This window comes from Cheilinus undulatus, linkage group 16 (assembly GCF_018320785.1).
Source record: "Cheilinus undulatus linkage group 16, ASM1832078v1, whole genome shotgun sequence".
In the NCBI taxonomy this organism is placed as follows: domain Eukaryota; kingdom Metazoa; phylum Chordata; class Actinopteri; order Labriformes; family Labridae; genus Cheilinus; species Cheilinus undulatus.
In genome coordinates, this window is record NC_054880.1 from 33,427,196 (window position 1) to 33,442,109 (window position 14,914).

Here is a 14,914-nt window from a genome sequence, read left to right on the forward strand (position 1 = left end):
AAATCCTCTTCCATAAATTTTCTGAAAACACCAAACCAGAACTGTATATTTATTGTTACTTACGTGGTTTAACTTATTATCACTCTGAATAGAGGAATTACCTTTATATGCAAAAATTCATCAAAACACAATAAACTTAAAACATCTGGAAACAATAAATACTTAACTGGAACTAAATCTCAGCAATTACAACCAGTAAGAGTGCCATAATAGTTGACATTGAGGGAAAATGAATTACATGAGGCTGTGTGAGGTAAAGTCTCTGTGTTCCAGTGAGGTATGGGTTACTTGGTGATGTTTGTTTGCATGGCTCTGCAGTCCTCACACATACACACAGACATCCTGATGATATTGCATCGGGCTTACGAGTGCTCCTATTTGTCATTGCTGTTCCCCAGCAGCACTGGAGCTCTAGACACTTTCTGTCACCAATTATCTTCCAGCACTGGGCTACACTGCCTTCTCCCAACCCTCCCTGCTTCTGTCCGCCACACTGAAAAGGCATCACTGTCCACCATGGAAGAAACCACAATACACCTCTCAGAGGAACATTAGCCCTGTAGAGGCCTAGAGAGGCTCCTTCAGTGTTCATTGAAGTCGTAAATGATTTTGTGTCAAGAAGACGGAAAAAAAAAATGTATCTGCTTTACTTCCTGTCTATTCCCTCAGATGTGTTTTCATGTTTAGTCTTTGATGTTCTGTCGTTGAATTTGCATGTAAATTATTAAAGATTCAGACTACAGAGACATGACTTTCCCCACAGCTTTAGTTCTGCTTGGTACAATGATATAGGTAGGTGGTACTGGCTAAAATTAGCCACGTGTCATGAGGAATTCAGCAGGAGGAGGAAGGAAAAGGACAGGATCTGTGTGTTCTGGAATAAAGTGAAGCTAAAAAAAAGGTAGCCATTCGAGAGGGTAGAAACTAAAAGATGCAGTGATAGAAAACAAGACCATGTTAAAACCTAGTATATGGCTGACTGTATCTGTCTAGGATAGGTAGACTGCTTCATATCTCCATTGCATGGGCATATTTCATTATCATGAGGGAAAACTCCCATAGAAAGCGTTTGGGAAGGGCAGGACTGTTCCAAAAGTTCTCCAAAGGTAATTCAAGGAACGTTCAGTCTGTCACAACTATGAGAGGCCAATCCAAGCGACAAATACATTGTGCACATGCACTCCGCTTGAGCTAACAGAATATCTTTGCCTTAGATTGTTAATGGTGGAGCTTCTCTGTGAATAAAGTTGAGGCCAAGGCTGGTTGGGGGAGGTGCAAAAACATCTTCCCTGCCAGGACAAGCTTTAGGTGAGGCTCCATGCTCTTTTTTTACAAAGAAATGTGGTTCAGTTGCAATTAAACTGCCGCTTTCCTATAGCTATGTCCAAGCTAACAGCTACTGTAGCAGCAGCCCTTGTAGACTTCCTCCCCGATCAGGGTGATCTTGGTCGGACAAAAGCTTTTCGACCAAACAATCGACCAAATGAATGGAAGCTGTCAGCCCTCGAGCGAAGACATCTTTTCTGTCATGGAAGGCTTTCAGTGTTGCTCTCTGCACTTCTAATACTGTAAAGAAATGTGGTCCAGTTCTGATAAAAGTGCAACTACGGCTAATTCTGAGCTAATCACGACACTAGCAGACATTGTATACAAGCATTCACACAACCCTTCAAGTAACCCTTTCCCCCTTAACTATCACATACTCATGCCGAAGTTGGCTGGCAGAAGAGCAAAAACATCTTTCATATCATGAAAAGCTTTTAATGTTGTTTTTTTTCCTTATTTCATGCAAAAACGTGGTCCGGTTTTAGTAATACTGATGCTATGCTAAAGCTAAATCTGAGGTAACACTACAGCGGAGGTAGCCATTATAAACATCTTTAAGTGCAACTACACCCCGCCCATAGCGCAACTCTGTACGTACCATGTGAAGGGCTGACCTCAGCCATCAGCCAGAAAGAGAGTCCATCTGCTTTGCAAGGTTAAGTCAAATATAGGTTCAGCATAATTTGCTAGTCTGCACAGCCAGTCCAGAAAGATTACACAAGTATCAGGTTGATGATGGGTATCGACCAACACCCAACAACCTGGTTTCAGAATCGTATCGGGAAGGAAATAATAATTGTATCAGAACATCTCTATTTACCAGTAAACAGTGCAAACAGTAAAGTAGATTTCAGTATTTTAACGCGTCTGATGCTGTCTCATACAATAACACTATAGCATGTACTAACTGCACATGGATCTGCTGGTCAGCTTCATGGATCATCACTGCTCTCTTTATTTGAAACTCTAAACTTATCAGAGCCATGGCTATTATAACCTTTATAGTGAAAAAGTTGTCTATAAGCTATTGGGGAATCAATTTTGCTCAACATTTTAGATGAATGATAGATTATAAAATTAACTTGGACTGGGACTTTCACCTGGAATATTCCCAAAACTCAGGATTTTTGCACATTGATGGAACACTAAGTTCATCAGAGATTATGAAAGCACACATGGTTAAATAGCAGATGATTCATGCATCTCAAATGATGCTTTCTATCCTGTTAAGTGCTGCAAATGCATGCAATCTGAATGTCTATATGGCGTGCTCTTTCTTTCAGCACAGACATTGAAGTAATCAGTCCTCAAATCTTAGCCAGCTGTTTTTAATGTTTGGATTGTATTATTTCTCAAACTGTCTGCTACCGTTAAGGGCTTCTGCAGCGCTGAGCATCTACGGCTACTTTCACCCACTTGAACCACATTTAACATGTACAAATGCTGCTGGTGTAATTTATAAAGGCGACTAAAAGTCTCCAGAAAAGGAAGAGTGATGGATTCCCAGCATGTGTGTTTCTGAAGAACAACAGAAGTACTTGAGGAGTTCAGTGCTTGGTTATGTTTGTGTCCATGGAGGCTGTCCATCCTGCATGTGCACTACAAGCAGGACGACGGAGTGATTTGGACTGACAGACCACTGTCCCGTTCTCCCTGAGAGCTCTGGGAAAACTGGGCCAACACTCTGGCAGTGTGTCTGACAGTTCCTCATCCTTTGCTTTCGCTGGCCAAATAGTCAGAGGCCACATGGTGCGGATCGCTGGAACCTGCCAGGGTGCATGGAAGTGGAACTGGAGATGCCGGACACATGGGAGATATTTGTGACGGGTTCTTTGCATCATGTGAGGCGAGTAGAGGGGAAGGAATCTTACAAAGGTTTACAGAAAAAAGCATATCAAGGATTATCCACAAGTCTTCCCAGCGTCCTTTAAAACTTCACAACCTTTAGAAAATTGTTTCCCCTCCATCTTTGAAACCGTGGATGTCTTTTCTGACGAGACAATCACAGGAGCAGTTAATATTCAAACAGAGCGACCACTTCCACGTCAGGACACTGCAGCACCAACTCTCCCGAAGGCAGCTTGTCACAGTCAATTAGAAGCAGCTTAATAACGGTATTTAAAGGCAGAGTCAACAGTGGCCTCTTGATGGCCATCTGATGTGACAAAAGCACTCCAGCAGAGATGATGGCACCGCTCAACAACCAGAGAGGACTGCCGCTGATCGTTCATGAAGAGCCACCCTATTACGATTTCAAATTACCATGTGTGGCCCCTTTCAGATTTGAAGATTTCATTTTGGTGTCTTTTATTCCCCCCTTTCATTCACTTTTTCTCACTTTTTGTTTAACACAGGCTCACTGAAAATCCCTGATGGCCAATCTTTCTGAAAATGAAAGAAAAACTGAAGAAATTGAAGGGCTTGAACGAGGCGGCCTCATCCCTAACAATTTAAGTCATGTTTTTTCTTGATGGGATGGGCACAGAAATAAAAAAAAAAAACAAGAAACTTAAAAAACAAGATGTAACTAAAGTTGTTCTCTTTCTCATTTGTTGGCTGTTTGGTTTTACACCATGTTACACCACAGTTGAGGGGGTAAATAATCTTTTTCTTCAGTCCCATAACAAACATACAAACAAGAATTTTAAAGCTTTATGCAGCCCTGAGCCTTGGAGAAGTTGAAGAATAAAACCTTACTAAAAATTCATCATTTGGAAAAAAAAAGAAGGGTTTGAAATGATAAAGACTGAACTAAAATTTGAATGTGTTGTCAGAGCGACAAGACAAAATGACGTCGTACGAATGCGCTTCCTTGAGTTGACAGGCTACCGCTGCCACAGATTGCTAATGGCGGAGCCCTCTATGAATAAAACTGATGCTAAGGACGATCGGGAGACATCTTCTCTGCCAAGACAAGCTTTCGGTTTGGCTCCACGCTCGTGTTTTAAAAAGAAATGTGGTCCAGTCCCAATTAAACTGCCGCTTTCACAAAGCTACATCCGAGCTAGCAGCTACGGTGACAGCAGCCATGAAACGCCAGCAAACGGCACCCATAACAATCGCAAACTCATGCCAAAGCAGACCAAGAGAAGAGCAAAGACATCTTTTCTGTTAAAAGAAAAGAAAGCTTGCAGTCTTGCTCTCTGCCCTTGTTTTAATAAAGAAATGTTGTCCAGTTCAGACAAAACTGCTGTGGCTAAGTCTGAGCTAATCACTTCACGAGCAGCCATTGTATACAACCACTCACAGTACAACCAGCCCTTTCCCCAGTAACTCTCACAAACTCAGGCCAAAGCAGAGTAATACTGAACCCCACCCATAGCTACTGCCTCGTTCTCTTAAACGGCGCTCATCGTTCCAAACAGTGTTTGGTTTGGAACAACAAGGCAGATTCAAGCTTTTCAAGATGGCTTTGCCTGATGACAGAGATGGAGTCTGGCAAATCCATCTGCTTTACAGGGGTACATTAATCGTTCCATTTCCCATAATGCCTCTGCTTGAACTCGTTTCTTTGTCATTTTCTCTCACTTGCAAAACCATGCAGTCTTATGGAGGCTTTAGGATTCATTTACAGTGGCATTTTAAACTGCAGTTAACCGTCACCATATGAACTGATCAGGGCATCACTAGTCAGGACTTTATTGCATTGGGTAAATATTAGGTCGAGGGGGATGAAAATCATTTTCCTTTAAAATTAAAATCCTCAGTAACACTGTAATTGTACAACTTTCCACTGAAAGTGAAAAATATAAAGCCCATAAGGAAAACAGCATCTCTCTGTTTTTGCTTCAGTATCTCTGCTTTGCCACTGGGGCTACCTTTTGGTATTTCTCCACAGAAAACAAGAAAGACACGATCTGAGATCTGTGATCTTCAGAACCACAGCTGGCATGCTAAAGGGAAACTAACTTTTGATTGATAGCGAACATATTTCCTTGGTTAGGCCTTTGTGCAGCGAGGGGAAAGATGGGAAACCCAAATGCATGGTTGACAAAACAGCCTCTGACGTGGTATCAAAGGAGACGTTTCTTAAGACTTCACTGTCAGTAATGAGACTTCAGATGCTGCTTGTCAGTGTCAAAGTCTAATAAACTTCACAGCTTTTATTCTGGTTCTGTTCCAGTGAGTCTGATTTAAATTTCTTTAAAACTGTTTACTTAATTGACAAAGTTCCAAGATAGCGCAGAAAGATTATGCTAATATTTGCAAAGCCAGTGTTGGTGAAAGTCTTTGGAAGCGTTTGGGACACAAGAAGAAACAAAACTGAACTACGGCTGCACTTTAATGTCCTGTGTGGTTAGAGTGTAAGAATAGAGCAGGTTTGGCTTCTTGACCAGTGGTTCTCAAATGGTGTGGGAAGGCACACTGGTGTGCCTTGGGCCAAGTCTTGGTGTGCCATAAAGCAAATTTGTACAACCATACATAATTACTGCAACTATACAATAACTTCAGTTCAGTCAGGACCACTCTGTCAAGAAACACACATGATTTGCACTTATTGCTGGAAGGAGGAGCTGGGGAGGAGGAGGGTTGTTAAAAGTGGCTTGCAGGGGGAGCAGCAAAGCGTAGCTAAGTTAGAGCAGTTTAGATATGTCAGCATGAGTGCGATTAACCAATAGCGTCTTTAAAAGCAAATCAGCTGGCCGTCAGCTGATGAGGGCCTGCGTGAGATCAGCTGATCTCAATTATATAGCAGTGCTTGACTTTGTGGTCTGCCTGAACTAATGCTATATGCTTGATTTACCGTAACATGTTTTAAATAGGCAATTTTGTATAGATATGGATTTGGTAGGCCTGGGAAACAAAAGGTTGAAAACCAATGATCTAGATGATGTTACTGTGGTGTGGTAGGTCTGCCCACATAAAAGGCTGATATATGTTGAAATGAAGTTATATTAAAGGTTGTAAAAAAGCATGAAAAGAAACAGATTATTGATTAATGGTGTGAACTGTTTTACTGTTTAACTTCTTTAAGCTAGAAAATAGGGCTGTCAATATTTAACTACAGTCCCATTTGTGTTCCATTTATAATTTTTTACAGATTTCGAATTATATTCGAATCATATAGTCGAATATTTATGCACATTTTTTATTACTATGTATGTAAAACATTCAGTTGCTTGAATCCCCGTGTAGTTACACATTTGTCCAGAGTACTCTCAAATATTACATCACAGACTGCAATGAAGAAATAATGAACTAAAAGCAAAAGTAGTTAAGGTTAATCTCTATGTACTTTTTTAGTGCATCACAGCCACCTGCACCATTTGGAGGCCTTTAAAGGTGACATATTTTACCCTTTTAAGCCAAGTTTATATTGTTCTCAGAGGTCCCCAAAACATGCCTGTGAAGTTTATTGGCTTTAAATGGTAATTACCTGGCTGACTCCACCCCTGACCACACCCCTCTCAGGAAATGGATGCAACACTATTATATTACATATAATATTGATATTACAGACACTTTTTTTCCCCAAAGTTTAGACTGGGATTCGAACCATCAGTCTCCCAGACCGTAGTCAGCAGGGTAACCCACTGAGCTATCCAGCATCTCAGCTGGCAGCTGAGAGGATCAGTAGACGAGGGTGGAACTTTCCTCCAAGTGCAGGAGGGCCAACTAAACCTGGGGACGGGTGCTTAGGCCCCTGGTGAGGTCACTAGATGTAAAATCTGAGAGAGGGGGAGAGGGAATGGATTTTTCTGGTACTTGAAGGGGTTGTGGACAGGCCAGGGGCACAAATTTGTGTTAGAAAAGCCTGAAAACAGCATCTTTTGCATAATATGCCCCTTTTAACAGGTATTTTGGTACTAATGGTCAACTTTAAAACGAACAAATGGGTTAGAAATTAAATGTCAAAAAAAAAATTAATCAATTAAATTGCACCATTTACGGCGGTGATGACATCATGTTTATAACGAAGAAAACATTTAAAAAATGTTGGTACTAACTTGTTCCTACATGTTTTTACCTAAAAACACGAGACGATCCACATTTTCTAAAGAGCAGAGCATTTTTTTTGTTCACTTTAGTCCCAGCCATAGAGAAAACTCTCTTCGCCCTGGCAGAGGTGCCCAGGTCACACAGGTAACGACGTGCGAGCTGGGACAGGAGAGGATACCTGGACTGGAACGTTTTCCACCATGACAGCGGATTACTGTCAGTGGGCATTGTGGTTTTACTCTGGTACATCAGCATCTCTTGATGTAGTGAAGCCTCACTTGCCAAATCACCACCAGCCTATGCACCACCTTGGCGATAAACATCCCCAACGGTGGCCTAATAAACTAATCACAGCTCATTTTCTGGGGGTCCACTTAAATATGATTTCCTTTTCACCCATCTCTACTAATACAAACGTATAACCAAAGCACTGAGAATATTCAGCACAGGAATGTAGTCAGTGACATGCAAAGACAACTGAAAGCTGGTGGTGCTGGCACTGCTATTGTTGCAGAATGTACAGGAGCATCTAAAACATTTAGAATATCAGGAAAGTTGACTGAAGGGAAAAGTGTGGTAATAAAAGGAGCGCAAGCAACAGGGGTGAGCTCAGCCTTCAGAGGATTGTCAAACAAAGCAGATTCAAGAACTTAGGGGAGCTTCACAAGGAGTGGACTGAGAATGGAGTCAGTGGATCAAGAGCTGCCATGCCATGTGCTGCTGTTGGTCCACTGGTCTTTATGAAGTCTAGAGTCAACGCTGTCAGCTTTACGGAGATACTGATTTCCTTTTCACTTGCCCACAGTACCAGAAACTGGTTTTCTCTCATGATATTACTGTGTTTGATTGGCCAGCCACCTGGTCTGACCTGAACCCCATAGGGAATCTCTGGGGAAATGTGAAGAGGAAGATGAGAGACACCAGACTCAACAATCCAGACAAGCTGAAGGCTGCTATCAGAGCAACTTGGGCTTCATAGCACCCCAGCAGGACCACAGACTGGTTGGCTCCATGACACAAGCATAGATGCAGGAATTTGTGAAAAAGGAGCCCTGACCAAGTACTGAGTGATAAATGGGCAGAATTTAACAGAAGGTCAACATGTCTGCCTTATAAATCATTTTTTGGACTGATGTTTGTGATATTCTGATATTTAGAGATAGAGGAGTTTTGATTTATGTGAGCTTTAAGCCCTAATCATCAAGAATAAAACAGAAGTCTTAAAACATTCCACTTTGTATGAGATGAATGTAGTATTTATGGGACTTACCGATCTGTTTCCGATACTGATCCACAGGTAGTTTGGTCGCACCAGCATCCTTCTTCCCCATCCTCCTTCCTTAGCCTGATGACAAATTCTAAACATAAAACACAGATATGAGAGACTTTTTCAGCTCGACATCAGAGTTCCTCTTGATCCTTCAGTTTAATTAAAACAGCTATAGCTGTGCTGCTCTGTAGACTGAGATAAACTGTGCAATCTGCAGGAATGGTTTAAGTGAACACACAATCCCATATAGAAATGCTGGAGTCAGTTATCATTAGGCAGATGGTTTATCTCTCACATACATCTGTTAGACATAATTCAATTAATTCTCAGCAGCTTCCTTGTGTGTTACTTCCTCTCCATGTCATTGAGTTGAACACTGTTTCCCTTCTCACTAGGAGCTCTCTTTGATTACCCTGACAGCTCACAAGAGCGCGCTCACAATAATAATAATAGTATCCTTAGGCTTAACGTGTAATTATCCAAGTGTGTGACTGATGGTGCTTGTGTTACTACTCAAGAGTGCTGTGCATTTACTTTAAAGTATGCACACCAGAAATAACCATGCATGCATGTATCATTACTCTCTTTACAGAGTGCGAAAAACTCGATGTGCAACAATTCAACATGCTTGTTTTTAGTGTGGAGTCTGCTCTGTATTCCAGATGGGTTCTCTTACAACACACTGTGCCAATCAATACAGTAGCCTTTTGTTTAAAATAGAGGAAAAAGAAAGTATGATTTAAGGGGCAGGCTTAAAGGACTGCTTTGACAAGTCCGCAGTCGGTATAATGTGACTTTAGCCTGATAATAACTGATTATAATTTTTAAAGATCCAACAGGGACAGGAATGTGTAGGTAAATGTGTGCACAGGAGAGAAGAAAAAAGGCAAATCTAAAAAGGTAAAAAGTTGCTGTGTGCACCTTTGAAGAACAGGAATCAGAGGAGCAGCGAGGGAATAGAGAAAAGAGACTGAATTAGCATGTTCAAGCAGCGTGGCTGGCTGCTAGTGCAGACTGATGCCTTCTCTGGGGAAACCTGAGTCTTACATTACAGTAAGAAAAAGTGTTTTAAGCCACATTTCAAATGTGGTTAGTGCCAGTGCACAGGGAGGATGTATGCACAGCTATTGTTCTCCAGTGGTTGGAAACCAGAGTCAGCAAATTAAAGGCAGTGAGAGGAGGACAAAAGAAGAAGAGGAGAGACTGTCCAAGTGTAATGTTCACAGTAGCACACAGTAGGCTGTCAGATTTTTGTAATAAGCAGCAGCATTACAGTAGAAGTTTTTAAAGCAACATATAAGAAGCCTTTGTCTTAATCTTTAGTCATTCTATGTGGAAATTTCAGGTAATGTTGAGATGTATACATGCCCTTGAAAAAAACAGAGAATGGCCTCTCCTCATTTATTAATGATATCAGTGTTATGTGTTGGATCGGTAGCATTGGCGCTAGCATCCTGGCTCACAGTTACTTCATTTTGAAGTTGAGAAGTATGTCAAGGTATTACTGGTTTCTTATGCTGAAATTATTAATTCATGCCATGTTTTAACCTGTTTCACCACTATTTTGCTCATTTATGCCACTTTTTTCCATCTTTGACCCATTTTCCACTTTTTGCCTAATTTCACCACTCTTTAACCTCTTTTCTCTCTTTCATCCAGCCATCATTGCAACATCTTTGCCATTCAAGACTCATTTTTGATATTTTTGTCTCTTTTTTACCTCTTAACCATTTTTGCCACTATTTTCCTCCTTTCACCACATTGCATTAAAATTTTGCTACTTCTAGCCAATTAAGGCTACTTTTAACCCATTGTGACACTTTAAACCGCTTTTTACCGCTCTTTAACCCCTTTCATTACTTTGCCTGGCTTTGTCTTTTTTACAACATTTTTGCCACTTTTAACCCATTTCTGATGCTTCTGACACGTCCAACTCATTTTTGACACTTTTGCCCCTTTAGCCACTTTTAACCAATTTTTGATCTCTTTAAGCCCCTTTCATTACTCTAGCCACCATTTTTGCAACATTTTACCACATTTAACAATTTTGATACTTCTTGCCTCTTGCCTCCTTGAAACCATTTTTCCCACTCTTTTAACCTCTTTTAACCTATTTTTGCAATTCTTAAACTGTTTTCGCCTTAAAGTGGTTTCAGTCCCATCTTTATTTTCTGGCATCCTGATGTCTGTGCACATTATGGCTTATCCATGAAGTCTGACATTACTTTCCAAGTGTTTTAGTCAAATTCTTCTCCACATTGTTTACATCACTAAAAAGGTAATTCTGATTTAAGAAATTGGTTTATATTTTGAAAAAGTCCACAGCATAAATGAATACAATTCATTTTTGTTGCCTTGATAAGTGTTATCCATGTTAAATATGAAATATGAAAGGGATCTACACTGTTAACTAAAGACACATTGGACTGCAGGATTGAAATGTTTCCTGAGATTATATGGACCTGATTTTATGAACCAAAGCAGAGCCTGAAGGCTCACATCAGCTCAGTTTAATCAGTGATGGAAACTGAATCAATGCAGAAGCTCAGTGTTACAGATGAAAATGAAATTATTATTATTATTTCACATTGCACACAGAAACAAAATTATATAACAAAAACCCCAAAAAACTACCAGGGTCTAAATGATGATCGATGCTAATGGTCTGTTGTGTCTCTGTTTTGCTGGGTAACATCCTGCAGTCATTTATTAATTGCACAGCCTTAGTAGCTACCCAGTAAGGCTGGGCAATAAATTGAAATTTAGATTAAATCACAATATGGGATACTGCAATTTTCAAATCACAAATTTTGTCAACATTTAATGGTCACTTTTTGTTTAGAATATTTAACAAAAACTCCTACTTCCCTTATTCTTGTAAATCTTTTTATTAAAAAGACGATGACATAAAAATGAAACAACTCCTATTGTTTTTGCAATAATGGTTTCACATTATGTCATCAACCCAGAAGTAGAGGAGGTACATTACCAACAGATTGGAACTGTGCTAGCATGAATCGATGATTACTGTCGCACAAAATGTCAAACTACTGCTGAGTGTTTTTTGGCTGCGCTTATCAGTCAGACAAAGAAAATCATCTTTAATACTTTGGGCTATCAAAAACTATCACACAGGATGGAGAGGAGGGCAACCTGAACGGAGAACGGAGGCGTTTGTTGCTGGCGAAGCTTCAAAAGAATTTCCAGGGAAGAATCTTGACAAGGTTTGAGTTTGTTCTGAGCATTTCTTGTCATATTCTGTTTGTACAAAGTATCTTAAAATCTTGTTTTAGTAAAAGTAAATATATCTTGCTAGAATATTACTTGAATTAAACTCAAAGTCATCTAAATAAAAAATGCCTGAGTAAAACTCTTAAGTATTTGATAATAACTGAACAGTTAAGTGTCAAAATTAATTGTCAGCCTACTTAAGTATACAGAGTACTGTAAAAGTAAATGACATGTAACACTGTAAGAACAGTACTGTTAGCACAGTACTTAACTGAATATACCTAGGTCTTCAGTTGTGTATGATGAGGTAGTTTACTATGCTGGGATAGGACATAGAAGGCAGAACCGCCAGTTTACCATGTTTCTATGGATCTTTGCCGCCTAGTGATCATAGTTTCTCCAAATATTGCCGTTTGTCCCACTGACTCAACTTGACTGGAGTCCTTCTCTATTAGTTTTAGCAGGCATCATGCACTTTATTTATTTATTTTTTTTTATAATACATCCTAAAATCTGATTTAACCGTACACTTCCATCCCCGTCCATTCATTTACACCCCTGTATGTCCAACATCCAGGTAACGGCCCAAACTGTGATGTCACTGCAACCACTATATGAGTTAAAAAAAAAAAAAAAAAAAAAAAAAGTTTTCAAAATAGCTTAGCCCTAGTAGTCAAGATGGATGCTAAATAAAATCGTGTAATTTATAACGATCAACTAATTTCATCCTAACATGTAGGCCTGACTAACAGGAAAGGACCATTTCTGTTTAATCTCTCTAATACTGTGTTTGTCATAATATTGTTTTGTTGCAAAATACCTAAAAAGACTAACTTTTAAAAATAACCACATATAAAACTGCACCTGTAATAGGCCTACTGTAAATAGATTATTTGATCATATTGTTCAGCCCTGATACTCAGTACTTCAAGTAAACTTTACATTAAAAAAGTTTTCTTTTAACTTGAGTAGATTTTAACCAAAGTAACTGCTTAGTCCTGCAGTCCTGTACATGTACTCTCTCCACCTCTATAATATAATAATAATATAAGGCGGGTGAAAATTAGCATTGACTGTTTGCACTCCTCTATCTGCACAGAGGAAATAAAGACAGTAGCTCTAATATTGTACAGATCTTCTATGGCAGCGTTGGTTCAACTAATATCTCTCGACTGTACATTCATAAACACTGAAGTGGAGATGTCATTGGTAGAAGGCAGCCTTCAGTAATCACAGGTTTACTTACTCTGCTGCTAATGATCGAGAGTGAAGCCGCTCCGTGGAAGTTTCTGCATTAAAGAAAGCCTTCCTGCTGCACGTGGACCCGCGGGAAGACAGAAATGAGGTTTTTTATTGTACTTTGCTCCACATTTCTCCAGAATGCCAACACATCACTGTTTTTGCTCCCAGTTCCTGGTTCACAGGTCCGCTGATGACGGACGCAGCTTTAAGCCTATGAGAGGAGGGGATTTATCCCGTCCACCAATAGCGCCGGCACGGGGGCGGGGCTTAAGGACAAAAACACTGGAGGACGTGTGACGAGTCAACAGTGAGGTAGACGCCCACTCCTCCTAGAGAGAGAGAGAGGGAGAGAGAGAGAGAGAGAAAGAGAGAGAGAGAGAGAGAGAGCATCCAGGTCAGCAGAGTAACAGAATAGGATGTGATGGAGATCTATAGACCTTCATTTAAAACAGAGATAGTTTTTAGAAAAACTATGGCGTGTTTGGTCATTTCTATATTTGAAATGCATACAACAACAGCACAATGCAATATAGAATGCTTTCTATGCAGTTATTTCTGTCATCTGTAGGATATAAGATTTGAAAAATGTCAATATAAAGAACACCGTCCTCAGAGGATTCAAATGAAATCGTTCTGAAGTTTTACCACTGCATTAACAAAACACACTGCATTACTGCACATGTAGTATAAGTACAGGCAGGGGTGTAGCTAGGGATTCTGGGCCCCAGAACGAAAATTACACAGTAATATCTATTAATTATAATTTAACTTTGAACATCATTTTCCATATATTACTGACTAATATTTTTTACTATGGTTAAATAAAATAGGCTACTTTTATCATCTCCTTGACATTAGTAATTGTGTTTAATAGCCTTTCCCAAAAGTATGAGTCAATAACCCCAAGTCTTGGTCAGGAGACTCTTGTAAATGATATCAATGATCTCAATGAGGTTTTCCTGGTTAAATATTTTTTTTTAGAAAAAAAAAAAACATTAGAAAAATACTAACTATACTGCATAATGTATTTCTTCAACTCTAACTTTATGCATTGTACACTGATGTACTTGATAAAATAATATTTCTCCAGGCTCTTTCATGTTTGAACAAGACAGCAACCTATCAGTTTAATGTACCTCTTCTTGTTTTCTCATGCCCACTGACATTAAGTCACTTTTGATTCAATAATGACACTAATGAAAAATAAAAAATAAGTATAAAACTAATAACAACACACTTTATTTTGGGTTTCTCAAGGGTTTAATATTTAGTAATACAATAGTACTGTAACAAATTAGTTTTATCAGTGGTTAATGCACTGTGTTTTTTTTGTGTGTGTTTTCTAGAAAACTGCCTTTCATTCCATTACTGTAATTGCATAACCTGATACTGTGGCTGCAATTGTGATTAGCTTCATTTTGCAGCTTTGGAATAAATCAGGTTATTGTGTGTGTTTTTTTAATTCAGTTGTGTTGCAATTTTTGAAAATATTCTCCATTACTCATCATCATCACAAGGATCTTTTGCACGCCAGAAGGTTTCATGCCAGAGAGCCTACACCCTCACATCTGCCTCAAATAAAAATCTATTATTCCAACAAATATGTGGCATGCTGTTAACTACAAAGAAACATGAGACTGACATGTTGACCTTAATTCTTTCTTGCCTTGTCAGATGACAACAAATGTCTTAGTTAGTGTTGCTGAAAACAGCGGCATTATGCAGCGACAATTACAGGAATCAACAGCAGACATCATCAGACACCAGGCAATCTCCCTCTGCACTGCTCCCTCTCTTTCATCAGTCTTTTTTACATTTTTCTTCTTTGTTTACTGTGTAGAAATTTTATTTCCCCCCTAATTGCACCCAGCGTCATTGCTGCCTGGGGCATTGTGCAGATTATGG

At 39.5% G+C, this 14,914-nt stretch overlaps 1 protein-coding gene across 1 annotated transcript in view; it reads right to left on the minus strand.

The window, feature by feature from the left end:
• Positions 1-13,183, minus strand: part of triqk (triple QxxK/R motif containing) — a 34,338-nt gene extending 21,155 nt beyond the window's left edge. Inside the window, exons 1-2 of the mRNA XM_041808041.1 lie at positions 13,014-13,183; positions 8,537-8,624 (exon numbers count right to left, since the gene is read on the minus strand). Coding sequence (XP_041663975.1) covers positions 8,537-8,597 — 61 coding nt within the window. The 5' untranslated portion in view covers positions 8,598-8,624; positions 13,014-13,183. The remainder of the gene's footprint in view (positions 1-8,536; positions 8,625-13,013) is intronic.
• Positions 13,184-14,914: the final 1,731 nt, after the last annotated feature.